The 20,222-nt window shown below is 38.7% G+C and overlaps 1 protein-coding gene across 1 annotated transcript in view; it reads left to right on the forward strand.

Annotated features, from left to right (window-relative positions):
• Positions 1–20,222, forward strand: part of CNBD1 (cyclic nucleotide binding domain containing 1) — a 396,422-nt gene that overhangs the window by 64,614 nt on the left and 311,586 nt on the right. The window contains 3 exon segments of the mRNA XM_090284915.1: positions 869–947; positions 949–983; positions 7,179–7,340. Of these exon segments, the coding sequence (XP_090141041.1) occupies positions 869–947; positions 949–983; positions 7,179–7,340 (276 nt within the window).

Below are 20,222 nucleotides of genomic sequence, written 5' to 3' on the forward strand. Positions count from 1 at the left end.
CAGGGCACATTACTAGGTTGCACATCAGGTCCCCAGTTGGGGGCACGAGTGAGAGGCAACCACACAGTGATGTTTCTCTCCGTCTCTTTCTCCTTTCCCCTCTCTCTAAAAATGAAATAAACAAACAAACAAGTAAATAAATTTAAAAAAAAATCCCAGATGATTCCAGTGATCTGCTAAATTTGGGAAACGCTGATCTTTTGGTCTAGGACATCTTTATTTCAGCCCTAAAAAAATAGTGCATGAGATGGACATAAATCATTACAAAGGTTCAGATAAATATACCCTCCAGTAATATGTATGTAACATAAATGAATCATTTTGGAGGAATTTTAATTCATTGTTATGTTTTATACAAGACTTTAATCAATCAAAGAATTTGAAGTTTTAAGAAAGCTCATATGTTTATTGGCCATTTATATGTCCTCTTTGGATAAATGTCAATTCAGGTCCTTTGCCCATTTTTTAATTGGGTTGTTTGTTTTTTTGGTGTTGAGTTTTGTAAGTTCTTTATAAATTTTGGATATTAGACCCTTATCAGATGTATTGGTGAACATGTTCTCCCATTATGTGGGCTGTCTTTTTATTTTGTTAATGATTTCCTTTGCTGTGCAAAACCGTTTCAGTTTGATGTAGTCCCATTTATTTCTTCTTTTGTTTCCTTTGCCTGGATAAGTATATCTGATAAAATATTGCTACAAGCAATGAGTTTTTGCTGTGTATGTTATCTTCTATGATTTTTATGGTTTCAGATCTAACGTTGTCTTTGATCAATTTAAAAATTAAATTGAATTTAAAATCTTCCTTTAAAAGATATTATCTAATGATACGTAAAATTTAATCTCTCTCTCTTTTTCTCTTTTAAAAGCTGGAGTGCTTTGAATATTCTATCAGCTCACAATAAGTTTATAAAACAATATCCTAAAATATTTCTGCAGAAAAAAAAACAGACTGCCTAAACTTTCCAAACAGGAGGGGAAAAGGTAATGATGTCTTTTTTGAATGTGGGCTTGATGTATGTGTGCATGCATGGAAGGACAAGTGGACTCAAATGCTGGAAGTATTGATCATGTGGGGGTAAGCATGGAAGTGAAGATGGTGGTAGAATAGAATCATACAGTCATTTTTCAGTCATATGATCAATGGGACTAATAAATGTGTGTTGCTTCCTGAGTATTACCTAAAAGTGAATAAACAACTAGCCTTAATAATAAACATAATAAGTTAAAATAGTATTAGGAACCAAAAAGGTAATATAATAAATGATACAGAAAAAACTAAAGAAATTATAAATTATGATATAATACTTTATGTAATGAGGTGAATTTGATAATCTAGATGTTATTGGTTAGTTTTCTAAAAAGTTTGCACTTAATTTATTCAAGAAGATAGTATGGCATAAATGAAAGTTGTGAATAGTATTATTCAAAAGTATTTTTGAAGTAAAAAAAAACAAAAGTAAAAATTAAAAACCCATAGCTCAAGTGATATCACTAGAAGCTCCTTTAAAGTAAAAGTAAGTTCTATACAACCTAATTATCCTGGAGTATACACAATGGAAAGTAGGTTGTAAGTTTGCCATGCATACTTGTATATAATCATATCAAAATTTAACAAGAATAACATAAATAAGAAATACCAATTTTAATTATGACCATATAGGCAAACATACAAAAATAAAAGCTTAGCAAATGAAGTAATGCCACAGTATACCAGAAGATTTGTACATCAGAGTTTTAGTTGGCTTTATCTTATGAGTGGAAATAATGCCCAATATCAAAAATGCTATTATAATTTTTAATATTAGTCGTTGTCGTCGGCAGCCGTCTGTCTCGAGAGACGATGTGTAGCTTCTTAAGAGTCTATCTGCACCGCCGAGAATGGCTGTGCAGTCCGACTCGGGAGTGACACGGTATCTGTCTCCTCCCGTGTTGAATCGACATCTTGCGATGACGCTGGAGTGTCCTCTCCAGTGAAGCTGAAGCTACAGAGCCTGGGCAGGGTGATATGGAGGGTCTGCTGTTGCCCATGCAGCAGACCCCCCCTCTCTTCGCAGCTGAAGGGTCCAAGGGAAAGACGGAGTCAATACAGCTTGGCTTCAGGTGCGCCGCAGGAGTTGCCGGTGTTGACTACAACGTCAAACCACCTTAGGGACTCTGGCTCCGGATTTTCCATTGGGGTTTACTCCCTTAGCCTTTCCCCTGAAGAGATATGCCACAAGGCAGTGGAGGTTTTTTGGAGTCAGAGTTTTCCTTCTCTGATGTGCCCTGACTGGAAGATCGAACCAGCGACACTTAGCTCGCAGGCCAACGCTCAATCCACTGAGCCAAACCAGCCAGGGTTAATATTAGTAGTCCAAAGAGAAACTATATAAGACTATCTGGAGATAATGAAAAGGCATTTAATTTAATTTAGTATTCATGTTTCATAGTAAAAGTAAAATTGTGTACTCTATTATGTACAGTTACTGTATATGCAAAGGGAGTAGAAGAAGTGCGTGATAAATCATTAAATTCACTTGGAGAAATGCCACATCAATGAAAAGAAATGGAAGACCTTTCTGAGATTTAGGGAAACAATTCCATGTGAGCAAAAACTATAAACACAGGACAGGAATGAGATCAAGGACTGCTTGGAACTGTGATCATTTTCTAAACTGTATTTTATTTATGGATCAACTAGACAGAAGGCAATTTTTTTGGTACATTCACAGATGTAGGAAATCAAATGCACAGACACATTGATTTAAAAAGAACACTGGATTTTGACCCAGGAGACTTTGATTTGAGTTGTGTTTTGCCCAAATGCAGCAATCTAACTTGGACATAGTTTCTGAACATTGACTACACTTAGTTTTTACTCAGAAAAAGAGGATAATATTAATACCATACTTTAGAGTTGGCATTGGAGGAGCTTTTAAACTGTTCTAGCTCTTATTTTTACCATGGATTTTAGATGACAATGACTTATGTAGATTTATACCATCTGTCATGAAATTTTATCTTTTTTTCAAGCAGGTTAGACAACAGCAACAAATCAATACATATAATTTTTAATTAATTAATTAATTAACTGATTTTTTAGAGAGAAGGGAAAGGAGAAAGAGAGGGAGAAAAACATCACTGTGTGGTTGCCTCTCACATGCCCCCAACTGGGGACCTGACGTGCAACCTAGTCATGTGCCCTGACTGAGAATTGAACCAGCGACCCCTGGTTTGCAGGCCGATGTTCAATCCACTGAGCCACAACAGCCAGGCAATACATATAATCTTAACAGCAACTTAAGAAATCACTGAGTTATCTGCTTTAAGAAATTTAATATCATCCTTTTTAAATAATAAGATAAAATGTAGACTTTTAATCAGTGCATTTTTACATCATTTTATTTCCAGAGGAAAAAGGAAGTTTAAGAAAATGATAGAATGGTCTGCCTGCAGTATTGGGGATGAGTCAGCACTGGGACCTGGCCGGCCGCTTCCTCAGCTCTCCCCTCAAAGCCACCACACCAAACTCTCCCCAAGAGTCTCCAGTCCTCTCTGCCTTCCCTCTGCTTGAGCCCAGGGCACTCCTTTGCTTCCCAAGTGGTCTTTCACATTGCTATCGGAGGCCAATGTTTCATTGATGCTAAGGAATTTCATATTAAATCACCTGTCAACTGCTGAGCAAGTGGAAAAATGAGTTCTACAGAGCCAAGAGGCTATCTAATGGGACACAAGGGTGAACACCTAGGAGTGGAATGGCTAGATTACATGGCCATGTGTATGATTAATTTTTTTTAAGAGACTGCCAAATTGCTTATAGAAGTGATTGTACTGACTTCCGGCCAAGATGGAGGCTTAGACGGACACACTCAGTCTCCCTCTACAACTAGAGAGGAATACAACTACTTCAAAACAAAAGATAACTAGAAATTCCAGAAAATAAAACTACACGGAAGCCCAATGTACAAAGTTATAAACCAGCAGCGCCCTTTGGGCAGGTAAGAGCGAAAGGGGACGGTGCTGTTTGTGGTAGCACCAGGGACAGCGGCAAGGAGAGCAGTCTCAGCTTCAGTCTAACCCCGGCAGCTTGCGACCCCAATGCTGGGAAAAGCAACCACCACATCGTCCCAAAAAGTGAGGCCCAGAGGGCCACAATGTGGCGAAAAAGGTTGCGGATCGCCGCCGGTCGCTGGGTCGTGATGAGTACACAGGCACTGCCCCCTATAGCCGGCCCAAGAAAGCAAAACGCATCTGTCAAAATGAGGCAGACAACTATAGAAATCCCGGGGGCGCAGCTCACCAGGCAACAGATGAAGAACCTGACAGATGAACAAATAAGAAACTTGTCAGAGGCTCAGTTCAGGGCCATTGTTATCAGGTGGCTTACAGAATTAACAAAAGATCTGGAAACAGATGAGAAAGAATCGAAAAACACTCATACTGAAAGGAACAAAACCTCATACGAGACAGATGGTGAGGAAACAAAATCCAGAGTTCAAATCAACAAACCAGAACATAGAGAAGGAACAAACAGTCAACCAGTGCAGAGAGAGGAAACGGGAAGCAAGGATGAGAGGATCAGAAACCTCTGGGACAGCTATAAGAGATCGAATATACGGATTATTGGATTGCCAGAGGGCGAAGAAGAACTAAAAATTGAAAAATTAAGTGATAATATAATAAAGCAGAACTTCCCAAACTTGGGGAAGGAAATAGACTTACAGGCCCAGGAAGCACAGAGAGTTCCAAAACAACTGGACCCAGGGAGAACCACTCCAAGACACATTATAATCAAAATGTCAAAAGTTAAAGATAAAGAGAGAATCTTAAAAGCAGCAAGAGAGAAGAAAAGAATCATGTACAAAGGGGTCCCAATTAGACTATCAGCTGACTTCTCAAGGGAGACCCTGCAGGCAAGAAGGGACTGGCAAGAAATATTCAAAGCAATGAAAATCCAAAACCTACAACCACGAATACTATATGTACAACCAATGGACATAGACTAAAAGGGACAAGGGGAGGGAGGGAGGCCACCGGGTGGAGGGGAGCAGAGGGGAGGGAAATTGGAACAAATGTAACACTGTAATCAATAAAACACATTAAAAAAAAAAAAGAAAATGATAGCAATTGAAGAAACAAGTAATAAGCATTCACAGAATTGTGAACACTTTAGGTTAAATAAATATTTATTCAAAATGTCCATGGCCTCCTGATAATCTCTGCTTGATTGCCTGCTTGCACAAGTCATTTAATAACTTCTTATAATGTGTTTTGAATTTTTTATGACTGAAGTTTTAGACTATCCATATAGCATATTTCTAGTTTTGCTATGTAAATATAATGATGAGGATTATTTTCTACCATTTTCTGAAGAGCATAAGACACAACTTAAGCACTCAATCAATTAATGAATTAACACATATGGCCATGCAGCTATGGGCAACTGGTGATTGGAAGCTTCATTATGACAATGTATCCACTAATGCATCATGTCTTGTGCAGTTTTTTGATGAAACATCAAATTACCCAGATGACTCAGCCCCCCATATAGCCCAGATTTGGCACCTTGCAACTTCTGGCTTCTCCCAAAACTTAAATCACCTTTGAAAGAGAAGAGATTTCAGACTGTCAATGTGACTCAGGAAAATATGATGCAGCAGCTGTTGGCAACTGAGAGAACTGTATGAGGTCCCAAGATGCCTACTTTAAAGGCTCCATTGTCCTCTGTACAATGTTTTTTGTATCTTGTGTCTTCTTCAGTAAATGTCTCTACTTTTCATATTACATGGCTGGATGCCTTCTGGAAAAACCTTGTACATCAGATAAATGTTTATTATTAAGCTTTAATATCCTGTGAACTTTAGATAGATTTTAAAAAAGCTTTTCAGTTACTAGCTATAAATGGTTAGACAAATTATATAAACTCAAGCTGCATTTTCCTTATTTTATAAATGGGAGATAATATTGTTTATCTCACATGACTAAGGTTATTGAGGTATGTGTGTACAGAGTAGTCAGCACAAAAGGACTCACATGTGTTAGACATTAATGTGTGATGTTACTGTGAACAAAAAAAAAAGTCTCGAATGGAGTCACTAATGTCAGTGGGGCCCTAAAATGGGGTGAGGAGGCCATTGGGGAAGTCAGACTTATGCTTTTGAACTTGTTTGTGCTTGCTGCAACAACACACTAGTATTTTACTTCCTTGTTTCCATGCCAAGGCCTACCCCAGAATATTGCCCCCTGGACCTGGTCAAACCCTTCTGGGCTAGTCAGAGTGCCATCTTAGACAGCCAATAGGAAGGAAAAGTTTCAAAACAATTTGTGGTTTTTTACTTTATATGCTCTGTCTTTCTCGTCATTTCTGGAACACATTTCAGGTTTGAATCTGTGACTCCCATATTGGAATCCCGAAACACCCCAAATAAACTTTGTTTTATTTTGCAACCTCACTTCTTTCCTTTCTGACACCATTGTTATATTCTATATAATGTTTATGTTATGTTTAACTTCATTTTTAAAATCTTTTCATGTATAGAAATAAAGGTGATGAATCTATGATAATTTAGGTTTTCTATCATCTCCTTCACTATTTTTTCCCTAAGGATAGACATTATTTGTTAGATTCTTTGTATCTAGGTTTTCAGTGACCTCTTAATATCAGTGGCTGGAAGTAGAAAAATGAATGAGAAACATTCTTACATCTCTTGGGGATTAATGTGTGTAACATATGTAGCATGAGAATAAAGTATGGTTGCTTTCAAAATGTCCCTAATTTTGGAAACAAAAGTTTTAAAATATCACTTTAGAATTGGTGCTGAAAAAACATCAACACTGAAAAACAAGTGTTTGGGTGCAAAGATAAGGTGTTAACCATTGACTTGAAGTATTTCCCTAAATTACATACACTTAATTTATTATGTTTCAATTACCTAGGACAGTTATAATACTATACTAAAACTCTGTATGTAGAAAATATTTTATATAATGCTAATTTTTAGACTTAATAGAATGACATGTTTAACTGCTCTGCTAATGATTAAAAAAAAGAACTAAGGCATTAGAAAGGAATATATTATTAAAATGCCAAATTATTTCAGAACAGTACATTTATACTCTTGACAATAAAGTGATAGTTTATGTTACTATTTTGTGTGTAATATGTAATACTGTAAAATATTATGCTTCCTTGTTCAGAAAACCCTCTGAAGACACAGAAGAAACTCAGACCCAACAATCTGACAATGACTTTCACAACATAGCTGTCTATGTTAAAAAAGCACATGGTGGCCATACTTTATATGGATCCAAAAAATTTGAAGAGAAGTTAGAAGAATTCCTGGCTATCTTAAAGAAATTGTAAGTATTTTTAATACAATGCTTCTTGTAGTTAAGTTCGTTTGAGTAGCTTTTTTTTTTTAAGTTAGTTGTTTGCAGCTGAATGTACTGTAATTGTAATCCAGCCACTGAATTATAACAGCAGAGTAAATAAAAAGGAAATTTACCTCACTGCTCTGAGGTGGATCCGATAGATAGATAAATAAGCTGATCTACAATTCATGTTTGTTGTACAGAACATGCTTTTTGTCTTCTTGTCTCCTTGGTGCACTAGTGTATTCATTTTCTGTTGCTGTGTAGCAAATTATCATCAACTTTGTGCCTTAAAACAATATGTTTATTATCTCAGGGCAGAGCTTGGCATGTCTAAACTCTGCTCATGTCCACAGGCTTCATTCAGGTTTATGCCACCTGCATTCCTTTCTGGAGCATGAGGACCTCTTCTAAGCTCACCTGTGTTGTTGGCAGAATATGGTTCTATGTGGTTATAGGACTGAGGTCCCTACTGCCTTCCTGGCTCTCAGTGGGGGGCTCCTAGAGGTTTCACAGGCCCTTGCTTCATGGTGGTCTGTCAGACCTTGTACAATGTGGAAGCTTATATCTTCAAAGCCAGCCAGGGAGAGTATCTCACCCTATCTGCTGAGATGAAATTTTACATAACCTAATTAAGGACCTGCAGATACCTAACCTTGGCCAGATTCTGTTGGTTAGAAACAAATCATTAATTTTGCTTACATCCCAAAACTCAGGAGAGTGGATTAGGGGTCATCTTAAGGTGTGTTAGCCATATTTGGTAATATAACTCACTTTGTGACCATGTTAATTACATTTGGGAATGGGCTGTGTACTTTAAACACACACACATGCACACACACGCGCACACACACACACACACACACACACACATGTTGTTCAACCAAAACCTGTTTATTGATGGTTAAGTTGTCAGGTCTGTGGCCCTCTGTTTATCTCTAACTGAATCATGACCAGATTGATGGGCTAATTCAGTGATCTGACAACACATTTTTAATAGCAGCTACCTTATACTCTCTAAAAATATTCACTTTTCATTCTCTTTGAGATTTTTAACAAAAATAAATTATTTTTGAGTATCGGTAGCCTCTTTTTAAAGAAATTCAAATATGCCTGACAAGACTAAGAAACTTATTGATAACTTGGTGTGATTTGGCTTAATCATGTCCGTTATTTCTTTTTGTCCTATTAGTTTTTATTATTATTATTTTTAATTAATTAATTATTTTTTTGTTGTTTATACTGTTAGAGATGTCCCCATTTTCTCCCCAACCTTACCCACCTCCACCCAGCCTCTTCCATCCCCCACCACAGCCTTCACCAAGTTGTTGTCTGTGTCCATGGGCCATGTAGATATGCAAATATGTTCTTTGGCTAATTTCTTCTAGTCCCTTCCACACACGTCTCCCCTCTGAGATCTGTCAGCCTATTTATTCCATGTATCCACGCCTCAGGTTTTATTTTGCTTATCAGTTTGTTTTGTTCATTAAATTCCACATATGAGTGAGATCATATGGTATTTGTCTTTCTCTGTCTTTGTTTGACTAGCTTATTTTGTTTAGCATAATATTCTCCAGGCCCATCCATTTTATCACAAAGGGTAGGAGTTCCTTCTTTTTGAGAGCTACATCATATTCCATTGTATAAATGTACCACATCATTTTTATCCACTCATCTACTGATGGATATTTAGGTTGTTTCCGGATCTTGGCTATTGTAAATAACACTGTTATAAATTTAGGGACTGTATATATTCCTTCCGATTTGTATTTTGGGATCCTTAAGATATATTCCCAGAAGTGGAATCACTGGGTCAAATGGCAGTTTTATTTCTATTTTTCTGAGCAAATTCCATACTGTTTTCCACATTGGCTATACCAATCTGCATTTCCACCATTGGTGCACAAGGGTTCCCTTTTCTCCACATCCTCACCAGTACTTGTTGGTGGATTTATTGATGATAACCAATCAGGCAGGTGTGCGGTGATATCTCATTGTGATTTTAACTTGCATCTCTCTGATGATTAGTGACATTGAGCATTTTTTCATATGTCTATTGGCCGTATGTCCTCTTTGGAGAAGTGTCTGTTCATGTCCTTTGTCCATTTTTTAATTAGATTGTTTGTCTTGTGTTGAGTGGTGTAAGTTCTTTATATATTTTGTAAATAAGCCCTGATGAGTTTTTTCATTGGCAGATATAGTTTCTTTTGCTGTGAAGAAAATTTTTAGTTTGATATAGTCTTATGTCTTTATTTTTTCCTTTGTTTCCCTTGCACTAAGAGATATACAGATAAAAAATATTGCTACACAAAATGTCTAACATTTTGCTCCTATATTTTCTTTTAGGATTTTATGGTTTTGTGACCAACTCTGTTCTTTCTCAAAATTGCTGAGGCCATTAAGGGTATTTTTTTGATTCCATATACATTTTTGGAATATTTTATCTATATCTGTGAAATATGCTGTTGGTATTTTAATAGGAGTTGCACTGATCTATTAATTGCTTTGAGTGGTATGGATACTTTAATGATGCTAATTCTTCCAATTCATGAACATGGTATATGCTTTCACTTAAACATCCACTTAAACATCTTTAATATCCTGTAGTTTTCTGAGTACATGTCTTTTACATCCTTGGTTAGGTTTATTCCTAGGTACCTTATTTGTTTGTTAAAATACTAAATGGAATTGCTTTCTTAGTTTTTCTTTCTGAGAGCTCATTATTAATATATAAAAGTGCCACTGATTTCTGAATATTAAATTTGTATCCTGTTACTTTGCCAAACTCATTTGTTAAATCTAATAGTTTACTGTTGGGGTCTTTAGAGTTTTTTTAATCTGCAATATCATGTTATCTGTGAATAATGGCAATTTTATTTCCTCCTTTTCAATTTGGATGCCTTTTATTTCACCTTCTTGTCTGATTGCTTTGGCTAGTACTTCCTGTATTATGTTGAATAAGAGTGGTGAAAGCAGACGGTCGCGGACCTCTGACCAGCGGGGTCCACGGTGTTATGGATGAAATGAATAAATGCACATGGACTACAAGAATCCTATGGAGAACAAGGGACAAAACTGGCCACTCTCTAAAGGAGAGAGAGTGCAGTTTGCCCCTGCCTGAACAGGCTTTTATTAACTCTTTAGGTGGATTGCAGCCAAGAAAGTTATAAATCATTGTACTAATTATTGCCTTATATGATTATAACTTTTATATAACAGAGAAAAAATGTTATATGTGCATGGATAATAAGGATAACTGATCTAGCCACATCCTGTCCTTGAAAATCAACTCAGATTGGACCCTAAGAAACTGCTTCAAGGTTACATGCTGGATATCTGTTGTTCTCAGCCCAGGATGAGGGAGTCCTTTAGCAGAAAGCAAGCTTTTAAGCTATTATAAAAATGGAGGCCTGGTTTCCCATGGGAAAACCAGTGTGCGGAGTGGGCTCTGTGTGCCACCATGCTGCAGTGGTTTTCCAAATCTGGGGCTGAGCTACATTTGCCATCACCAAGCACCCCGGCTTCCTATAGCAGGCATCCCAATCTTGTTCCTCATCTCAAAGGAAATGCTTTAGTATTTACACTTTGAGTATGATGTTGGCTGTAGGTTTTTCATATATGGTCTTTATTGTCTTGAGGTATGTTTCCTCTATTCCCACTTCGCTGAGAGTTTTTTTTTTAATGGGTACTGGATTTTCTTTTTTTTTTTTAATGTTTTTTATTGATTATATTGTTACAACAGTTCCAATTTTCTCCCCCTTGCTCCCCTCCACCCAGAACCCCCCTCACCCAGCAATCCCCCCCAAGTCCATACCCCTGGTTCGTAAAAATTAACTATCCCACCCCCTATCAAATATTAGGACCCTTTGTAATCTTGTAAAGGACAATGGGCGAAGGTCTCAAGCTTCTCTAGCTGCTTCAAGCTGGACATGGTCATCGTCCTACCTACCCTTGGGTCCAGAAAACCCTAATAAGAGTGGGGGTGTGGATGGGAGGGTGGCCTTCCCACATGGGGAAGGATCGTGCAGACTCCAGGTCAGTTGGCTGTCCCCGGACAATGGCGTGCTTGGTTTAACAGGCTGGCATCCTTGTTGTGTTCTGGGGGCAACAGATTTGGCGAAAAGGGTTAAAAGACATCATTCAATCTATAACCACAAGATAACAGAAGGCAGGGATTAATTTTTCAATGTTCCATATTAGGGAAAAAAAAAAGAAAAAAGAAAAAAAGAAAAAGGGCTTCTTTGTAAGAAGGTGTGCTAGGCACATCTCACCTGTCCAAAACCCTTTTGCCCATTACACTTAGTTTGGGCTCAGGTAAATAGTTTAGGTTTTCCCCCTCTCAGACCTCTGGGCCTTTTTTGTCCAAGCCATTAGGATAGAAAAGAGAAACCAGTTTTAAAGTGAAGCCCACAGACCACCCCACTCTTCACCAACCCAGCCATTTAGTTCAGCCAAACCGTTGAGTCTCAGGAGGCAGCGCTGCAGAGAGGAATAAATGAGGCTTATGCATACAGACAATCACTCAGGTAATGCGATCATAGGCTTATGTCCTTTGAAAACAGAAAACACGTGTTAATTTATGTAACATAACCCACAAACAAGTCTCTAAATCTGTAAGACTGTCTTATTGGGAAGACATCCAGTTGAAAGGCACTTGAAATTCTATTTGCCTGCAACTTGAATATCTTTGATGATATCACAGACATGGTTTAATTTTCAAGTGAAACCATATTTTAAATGAGAAGAAACTTTTAAGACGGTTAGTTGCCCTATTTTATACTCTACTACTGATCATTGTGATTTTCCTTGAATAATAATTTTTCTCCCTAAGGTTACCCTCCTTGTTTTTAAAGGGACTACATTAAGTTCATTTTTAATTTATCCTGTTCGTTTGCATAAACATAACAAGAGCAGCAAATGATCACTTATGATCTTTAGTTCTGCTTTGCTGGAACTTACCCAAGGAATATTTGGGGTGACCCTCAGTCTGTTCTTCAGGGCACAGAAGCTGAGCCACATATCTGGCATTCATCCTTGCCTGTACACACCTGTTTTTTCCAAGTCTTTCTGGTTTTTCATTGTGCCTTAAGGTCCCTTCTAGCCATCTTTCAGGAAAACAACCTTCATTCCTTCCCTGGAAAGATTGCTGTGGACCGCACAACCAACCATGGTACCAGGCCTTTTATCTCACGGGCTTTTATTACCTTTGAAAGTCATTCCCAGTTCCTCAGGGCTTTTTGGTAACAATCTGAGCCCAAGTATGTTTCCTTTAGGCTTGACATTCCAGTCAAAGACTTGGTCAAAAAAAAGAAGAAAAAAAAGGACCCTCTATTAACAACTGGTCTTATTAGTTCTATGCAAAGAAACTTATGTCATTACTTACTTGTTTAAAATGCCAAACTCTGGAGGGATCAAATAGGGAGAAAAATATACAACGTGAAGGAAAATCTTTGTCCTAATATTCACTGAACTGGCATTTCCATTCTTCATAATTTCATTTTTCCCCCACTAAAAAAATTATTTTGTTTGTTTTTCCATTATAGTTGTCTCACTTTTTTACCCCTCTTGCTTCCCTGCACCCTGTCCCTCCCTTCCCCCACATTTAGTCTCCACTCAGTTGCCCATGTCGGTGAGTCATTCATATATATATATTTTTTTTTTACTTGACCCTTCCCCTTCTTACACCCTTCTCTTCCTCCCCTCCTCCCCCCTTGTTACTGTTAGTCTACTTCTTGTTTACATACTTCTGGTTCAATTTTGCTCATTTGTTTGTGTTCTTCATTAGTTTCCTGTAATAGGTGACAGCATAAGGTATTTTTCTTTTGTTGCCTGGCTTATTTCACTAAGCATAATTTTCTCTAGTTCCATCCATGTTGTTGCAAATGGTAGAAGTTCCTTCTTTCTTTCTGCTACATAGAATTCCATTGTGTAAATTTCCTCTTAAGACTGCTTTCGCTGTATCCCATAGGTTTTGGGTTGTTGTTTGTTCATTATCATTGGTTTCCAGGAACTTTTCTATTTCTTCCTTGATGTCATTGTTAACCCATTCATTATTTAATAGCATGTTATTTATTCTCCATGAGTTTGAATGTTTTTGAGTTTTTTCCTTGAGGTTGATTTCAAATTTTAAGCCATTGTGATCTGAGAAGATGCTTGATATAATTTCAATTTTCTTGAATTTATTGCGGCTTGTTTTGTGTCCTACCATGTGGTCTATCTTTGAAAATGTTCCATGTGCACTTGAGAAATATGTATATTTTGCTTCTTTGGGGTGAAAACTTCTATATATATCGACTAAGTCCATTTGATCTAAAGTGTTGTTCAGTGCCTCAATATCTTTGGTGTTTCTTTGTTTTGAAGATCTGTCCATTGTTGACAATGGGGTGTTAAAGTCCCCTACGATGAGTGTGTTGCTGTCTATATCCTTCTTGGAGTCTTTCAAAATGTTCCTTATATATTTGGGTGCTCCTAAGTTGGGTGCATATATATTTATAAGGGTTATATCTTCTTGATGGGTTTTCCCCTTAAGTATTATGAAATGCCCTTCTTTGTCTCTTTTTATGGACTTTGCTGTGAAATCTGTTTTGTCTGATATAAGTATTGCTACCCCGGCTTTTTTTTCATGTCCATTTGCTTGAAATACTTTTTTCCATCCCTTTACTTTCAGTCTGTGTAGATCTTTTGTTCTAAGGTGTATCTCTTGTAGACAGCATATATGTGGGTCATTCTTTCTAATCCATTCAGCTACTCTATGTCTTTCAATTGGAGCGTTTAATCCATTTACGTTTAAGGTTATTACTGATAAGAACTTATTCATTGTCATTTTTCCCCTTTGTACTTGTGTTCTTCTCTGTCTCTCTCTGTTTCTTTATGTTCTTAGAGCAGACCCTTTAGCATCTCTTGCATTGCTGGTTTGGTGGAGATGTATTCTTTTAGTCTTCCTTTGTCTGAGAAACTCCTTACTTCGCCTTCCATTTTGAATGAGAGCCTTGCTGGGTAGAGTATTCTTGGTTGTAGGCCTTTGTTTTTCATTGCTTGGAATATTTTTTGCCATTCCCTTCTGGCTTGTAGTGTTTCTGCTGAGAAATCTGATGATAGCCTTATTGGAGCTCCCTTGTATGTTATTAGTTGTTCCTCTCTTGCTGCTTTTAGGATTCTCTCTTTGTCTTTGAATGTTGCCATTTTAATTATGATGTGTCTTGAGGTGGGCCTGTTAGGGTTCATCTTCATTGGGACCCTCTGTGCCTCCTGGATTTGCGTGACTCTTTCTCTCCTCATGTGAGGGAAGTTTTCTCTCATTAGTTTTTCAAAGAGGTTTTCTATCCCTTGCTCTTCTTCTTCTCCTTCTGGAATTCCCATGATATGGATATTATTACGTTTCATGTTGTCCTGCAGCTGTCTTAGAACCTCTTCAGTCTTGTTCAGTCTTTTTTCATTTTGTTGCATTGTCTGGGAGTTTTTGTGTACGTTGTCCTCCAGCTCGCTGATCCGATCTTCTGCTTCCTCTAGCCTGCTTTTAATTCCTTCTACTGTTCTTCAATTCAGAGATCGTATTCTTCATTTCCTCTTGGCTCTTATTGATAGCTTCCATGTCCTTTTTGATGCTGGTATAATTCTCAGTAAGTTCCTTATAGTTCTTCTGGAGTTCACTGTAGTTTTTCTGGAGTTCTTTGTAGTTTCCGCTGAGCTCATTTAGCTTCTCCATAATTCATGTTTTAAAATCCGTATCTGATATTTTGCTCCCCTCTATTTCATTTAGCACTCGTTCTGGGGATTCTGCCTTTCCTTTTGATGGGGGGTTGTTTCTCTGTCTCCCCATTTTTGTGATTCCTTTTGTTTGTTGGTGCTTCTTAGAATGATCTGTTCTTCCTGGATCTGCCCCTGGTGTTGTCAGATCATGTACCAGACTGGCCCTAGGCAGTCTATTGGAGACTTCCAGTGATCTACTGCCTTTGTCTCTCTTCTTTAGTTGTTACTATACTCAATCTGTGGTTGGCCATCAGTCTTAAGGACCGTGGGTGTGGCAACTTAATTCCTGTATGCAGGGCTTTTATTTCCCCTTAGTATGACACCACTTAGAGGGGAATGGTCTGTCTGCTGTACTGGTGCTGAGTCAGCACTGGCTGGTCCTGGGAGGGGGTTAGTGTAGCTTCCACTTACTCCTCCACCCTCCTAGATCTCCATCTGTGTTGTCCTTGATGATATTTCTTTAATCTGTCTGGTTGTATTTCAGCTACTTTTTGGTAGATCTTTTTCTCTGCTTAGTTGATTGAGAGTCACTCTGCCCACCTTGTCTTGAGATCTTTTGTGAAGGTGCTGCTAAAACATAATTACACAACCCAGGCAAGAAACCCACACCCTCCAATGTCTCCCCCAAATACAATCCCACTATAGGCTGCAAATGAGCCCATGTTAATATACTTGTGGAGATACTGGGACTCTTATTTCATAGGAGAAACAGAAAGCAGTTGTTTTAAATGAAGGAAGGGTAATTTTTGAGCTGGAAGTTGATAGAGTATTAATATTAGCAATTGGGATCAAGGTTATGTAAGAGAGCAATTAACACTTACACTGTATGTTTGAAAAGGAGGGGAGGGTTACAGTGTGGAGTGAGAAAGTGGAAGTGTATAGTATTAGGATTATATAATCGGTATATACTATATGATTAGCGTGGGAGGTAGGGTAGACACAACAGACATCCAGGTAGACAGACAGCCAGAAATTGAAAGAGAGGGCTAGGGAGGTTAGAAGGTAGGAAACAGATTGAGAGAGAATTTTTTAAGAATAAAAATACAGTGTAGAAAATAGCAAGACAGGAAGGGAGAGAGGAAAGAGAGAGAGAAAGTAGAGAAGAGAAGGGTAGGAAAGAGAACGAAAGAAGAAGGGGAGGTAGAAGAGAGGGGACTGAATTAAAATTTTTTAAATTATATATTATAAAAAAGATTAGGAGATTAAAACATGATATAAAGTTGCAAGATAGAGAGAAAAGGTGAATATAGAGAGAGAGGAATAGGAGATAGGAAAGCAAGAGGATTTTGGAGGAAAAGAGCTCAGAGGAGGGAAGGAAATCAGGAGGAAGAGGAGATATTAGGGAGGGGAGGATTGAAATTGAAGAGTTAACAAAAGATAGGATGAAGGAGAGAAATACAAGAGGTAGAGAAAGAAGTGAGGGGATGGGGTAGAAAAAAAGAAGGGGTAAGAATGGGAGAGTAAAGGGAGAGGGGGATAGATTAGAATTATAATTTGAATATTAAGAGATTAGATTATAAAGTGGAATAGGGAGAGAGAGAGAATATGTGTAGGGAGAGAAGGAAAATAAAGACAAGAGATGAAAGAAAAACGAATGTAGACTGAAGGGGGACACAATAAAGAAAGAAATTTAATAAAGTTGAAGGTGCATAGCGCAGAGAAAGGAGAGGGTGAGAAAGGGAGAGAACTTAAAATTATAAAATTAACTGAGAATAGGATGAAGGGGAGACATGCTAAGGGGAGAGAAGGGAGGGAAGAGGAGGGGAGAAAAGGAGAGAGAATAAGAAGGGACTGACGGTAGGGGTAGTTAGAGAGAGAGTGAGAGATAAAAGAATAAGGATTTTAACTCAATTCAACTTTTATGCACAGTCTCTGGGTATTTTTGATTTGTTTGTTTTTTGGTTTTTCCTTGCTTCCTTCCTGAGTCCGCTCCTATTCAAAATTCCATGAGTTTTAAATCTTTTCTGGTTGGTTGGCTGGCTGTGGGAGGGTTCTGCTTGATTCTGGGATTGCTAGTCTTTTTTTTCATGGGCCTACCACCGCTCTGCTGTGAGCTGTGTTTAGTTGTCCCCTCCTGAGGCAGCCTCAGCCCTCCTCAGGCTTGTCCAGCTACTCCTTCCTTCTGTTGGTCCAGCCTGTGCCTGCCTGCAATCCCCGCCCTGCCTCCAGTCCTGTCTCTATTCCCAGGCTACAGCTTCTGCTCTCTTCCCTGTCTATATGCTTGCACACCCTACCTCTCTCCCTGTCTCAAGATCGTCCTTTTGTTCTGCAGGACTCTGGCACAGTCGGTGGAAAGCGCCCGGCCCAGTGGCCCTTTCCTGCCCAGGGCCTCTCCCCTAGTCTGGAGCTTTGCAGTGGCTTTCCTGCGTGTGCTCTTCTCCTTGCCCCAAAACTTTCTCTATTCCGAGCTACAGCTTCTGCTGGCTTCCCTGTCTATCGGCCTGCGTGCTCTATCTTTCTTCCCGCCACAGCACCGTCCCTTTGTTCTGTAGGATTCTAGTGTGGTCAGTCAGCGCAGCACTCTCCTACCCCGGAGCTCTCTGCCAGTCTGGAGCTCCACAGCAGCCCTTCCCTGCGGCCCCTTCTCCCTGCCCTAAAACCGTCTCCCCTCCAGAACCTCCGCCTCCGCTCTCTTTTCTACTTACACACCCTGCATGTCCTATTTCCCTCCTAGCCCCAGACCGGCCTTTTGTTCTGTGGGATTCTAGCGCGACTAAAGAGCAAACACTGGTTTCAAGAACGCAGTTCTCCCCCAGTCCGGAGTTCCGCAGCAGCTTTTCTGTGCTGCGGTTCTCCTTGCCCCAAAACTGCTCCTTTGTTCTGTAGGGCCCTAGCGCTAGTGCTGGGCTCACCTGGAGTGCCGATCTTTCGGTCGGAGGTTGCAGCTGAGGATGTTTCCCTCTAGACTCAGATCACACAGTTTCTCCCAGTCCTGATTGTTCACTGTTCTTTCCCTCCTCTGGCTTTTTCAGCCAAATCCTCTCCCTAACTCCCTACAAGAATTCACTCCCGGCTAGTGAGCTCTCCAGCTTGATACTGCAAACGCACGGAGTCTCGGAATGACTCAGCCTGCAGTTTGTGATAAACCTCTCCACCCCCCTCCACACTGCTCCCATGCTCTCCTCCCTGTTCACGCTATCAGATATCCACACTCACTCAGTCACTCCTCTCCGCATTTGTCCCTGGATTCTCTCCTTAACAGGAGCGAGCTGAGAACACTGTCCCTACTCCGCGGCCATCTTACCTTCCAAGTGTCTGGATTTTCTTTAATGATTTTTCTATGCCTATTGATAAAATCAAATAAGCTTTAGTCTTTAATTTGTTTATGTGATGTATCATTATATCAATTTGTGAATATTGTACCAATGTTTCATTCCCAGAATAAATCCATTTGGTCGTGGTGTATGATCTTTCTAATGTATTGCTTGATCTAATTAGCTAATATTTTGTTGAGGATCTTAGCATCTATGTCTGTCAGGGGTATTGGCCTATAATTTTCTTCTTTGTAGTGTCTTTATTTGGTTTTGGGTGTAGGATAACACTGGCCTTGTAAAAAAAACTTGGAAGTCTTCCCTTCTCATGAATTTTTTGGAATTTTTAGGGAGGATAGGTGTCAGTTCTTTCTTGAATGTTTGTTAAACTTGCCCGTGAAACCATCTGGTCCAGGACTCCTGTTTTGGGGAATTTCTTTTGATTACTACTTTAATTTAATTAGTTTTTATATGTCTGTTCAGGTTTTCTGATTAGTTTATACAGAGTTTTTGAAGACTACGTTTCTAGGAATTTGCTCTTTTCACTCAGGTTTCCAATTTGTTGCCATATAGTTGTTCTAAGTATTTGTGTTTCTGCAATGTCTATTGTTACTTCACCTTTTTCATTCCTGATTTCATTTATTTGACTATTTTACTCTTCGTTTCTTGATGAGTCTGGCTAAAGGTTTGTCAATCTTTACCATCTAAAATAAGCAGCTTTTGGTTTCATTGATGTATCTTTTTAATAGAATTTTTATTTTGTTTTTTATTTACAGTTATCCCACTTTTTCCGCCATTGCTCCCGCCCACCCAGCCCACCCCTTCTCACACAAGCATATCCCCCCCTTGTCAATGTCCATGAGTAATTTATACATGTTCTTTGACTAAACTCTTCGCTTACTTATTCCTCTTCTCTCCCTCCGCCCTCCCCCCTAATACCTGTTATTCTCTTCCTTGTTCTATTTAGTTCAGTTGTTTGTGTTGTTCCTTAGTTTCCTGTATTAGGTGATATCATATGGTATTTTTCTTTCTTTGCCTGGCTTATTTCACTAAGCATAATTATCTCTAGTTCCATCCATGCTTTTGCAGGAGTTCCTTTTTATGTCTGCTGCATAGTCCTCCATTGTGTAATTGTACCACTGTTTTTTGATCCACTCATCTACAGATGGGCACTTAGGCCATTTCCAGCACTTAGCTGGCTATGAACATAAGGGTGCATAAGATACTTTAAATTGGGGTTTCAGGACTTTTTGGCTATAATCCTAGCAGCGAAGTTGCTGGTTCAAAAGGCAGTTCCATTTTTAATCTTTTGAGGTAATTCCATACTGTTCTCCACAGTGGCTGCACCAGTCTGCATTCCCACCAACAGGGCAGTAGGGTTCCATTTCTCCACATCCTTGCCAGTACTTGTTGTTTGTTGATTTGTTGATGATGGCCATTCTGACTGGTGTAAAATGGTATCTCATTGTGGTTTTTATTTTCATCTCTCTGATGGCTAGTGATGTTAAACATTTTTTCATGTGTCTATGGACCTTCTGTAGGTCCTCTTTGGAGAAGAGTTTGTTCAGGTCCTTTGCCCATTTTTTAATTGGGTTGTTTGTTTTCTTGATGTTGAGTCATATTAGCTCTTTATATATTTTGGAAATCAGTCCCCTGTCTGTGATGTCATTGGCAAATATGTTTTCCCATATGGTTGGTTTCCTTTTCATCTTGCTGATGTTTTATTTTGATGAGCAGAAACTTTTTAGTTTGATGTAATCCCATTTATTTATTTTTTCCTTTATTTCTCTTGCTTTAGGAGGTGTATTCATGAAGAAATTGTTACGTGAGATATCTGATATTTTCTTGCCTATGTTTTCCTCTAGGAGTT

This window comes from Furipterus horrens, unplaced genomic scaffold (assembly GCF_987537825.1).
Source record: "Furipterus horrens unplaced genomic scaffold, mFurHor1.1.pri manual_scaffold_7, whole genome shotgun sequence".
Taxonomy (NCBI): domain Eukaryota; kingdom Metazoa; phylum Chordata; class Mammalia; order Chiroptera; family Furipteridae; genus Furipterus; species Furipterus horrens.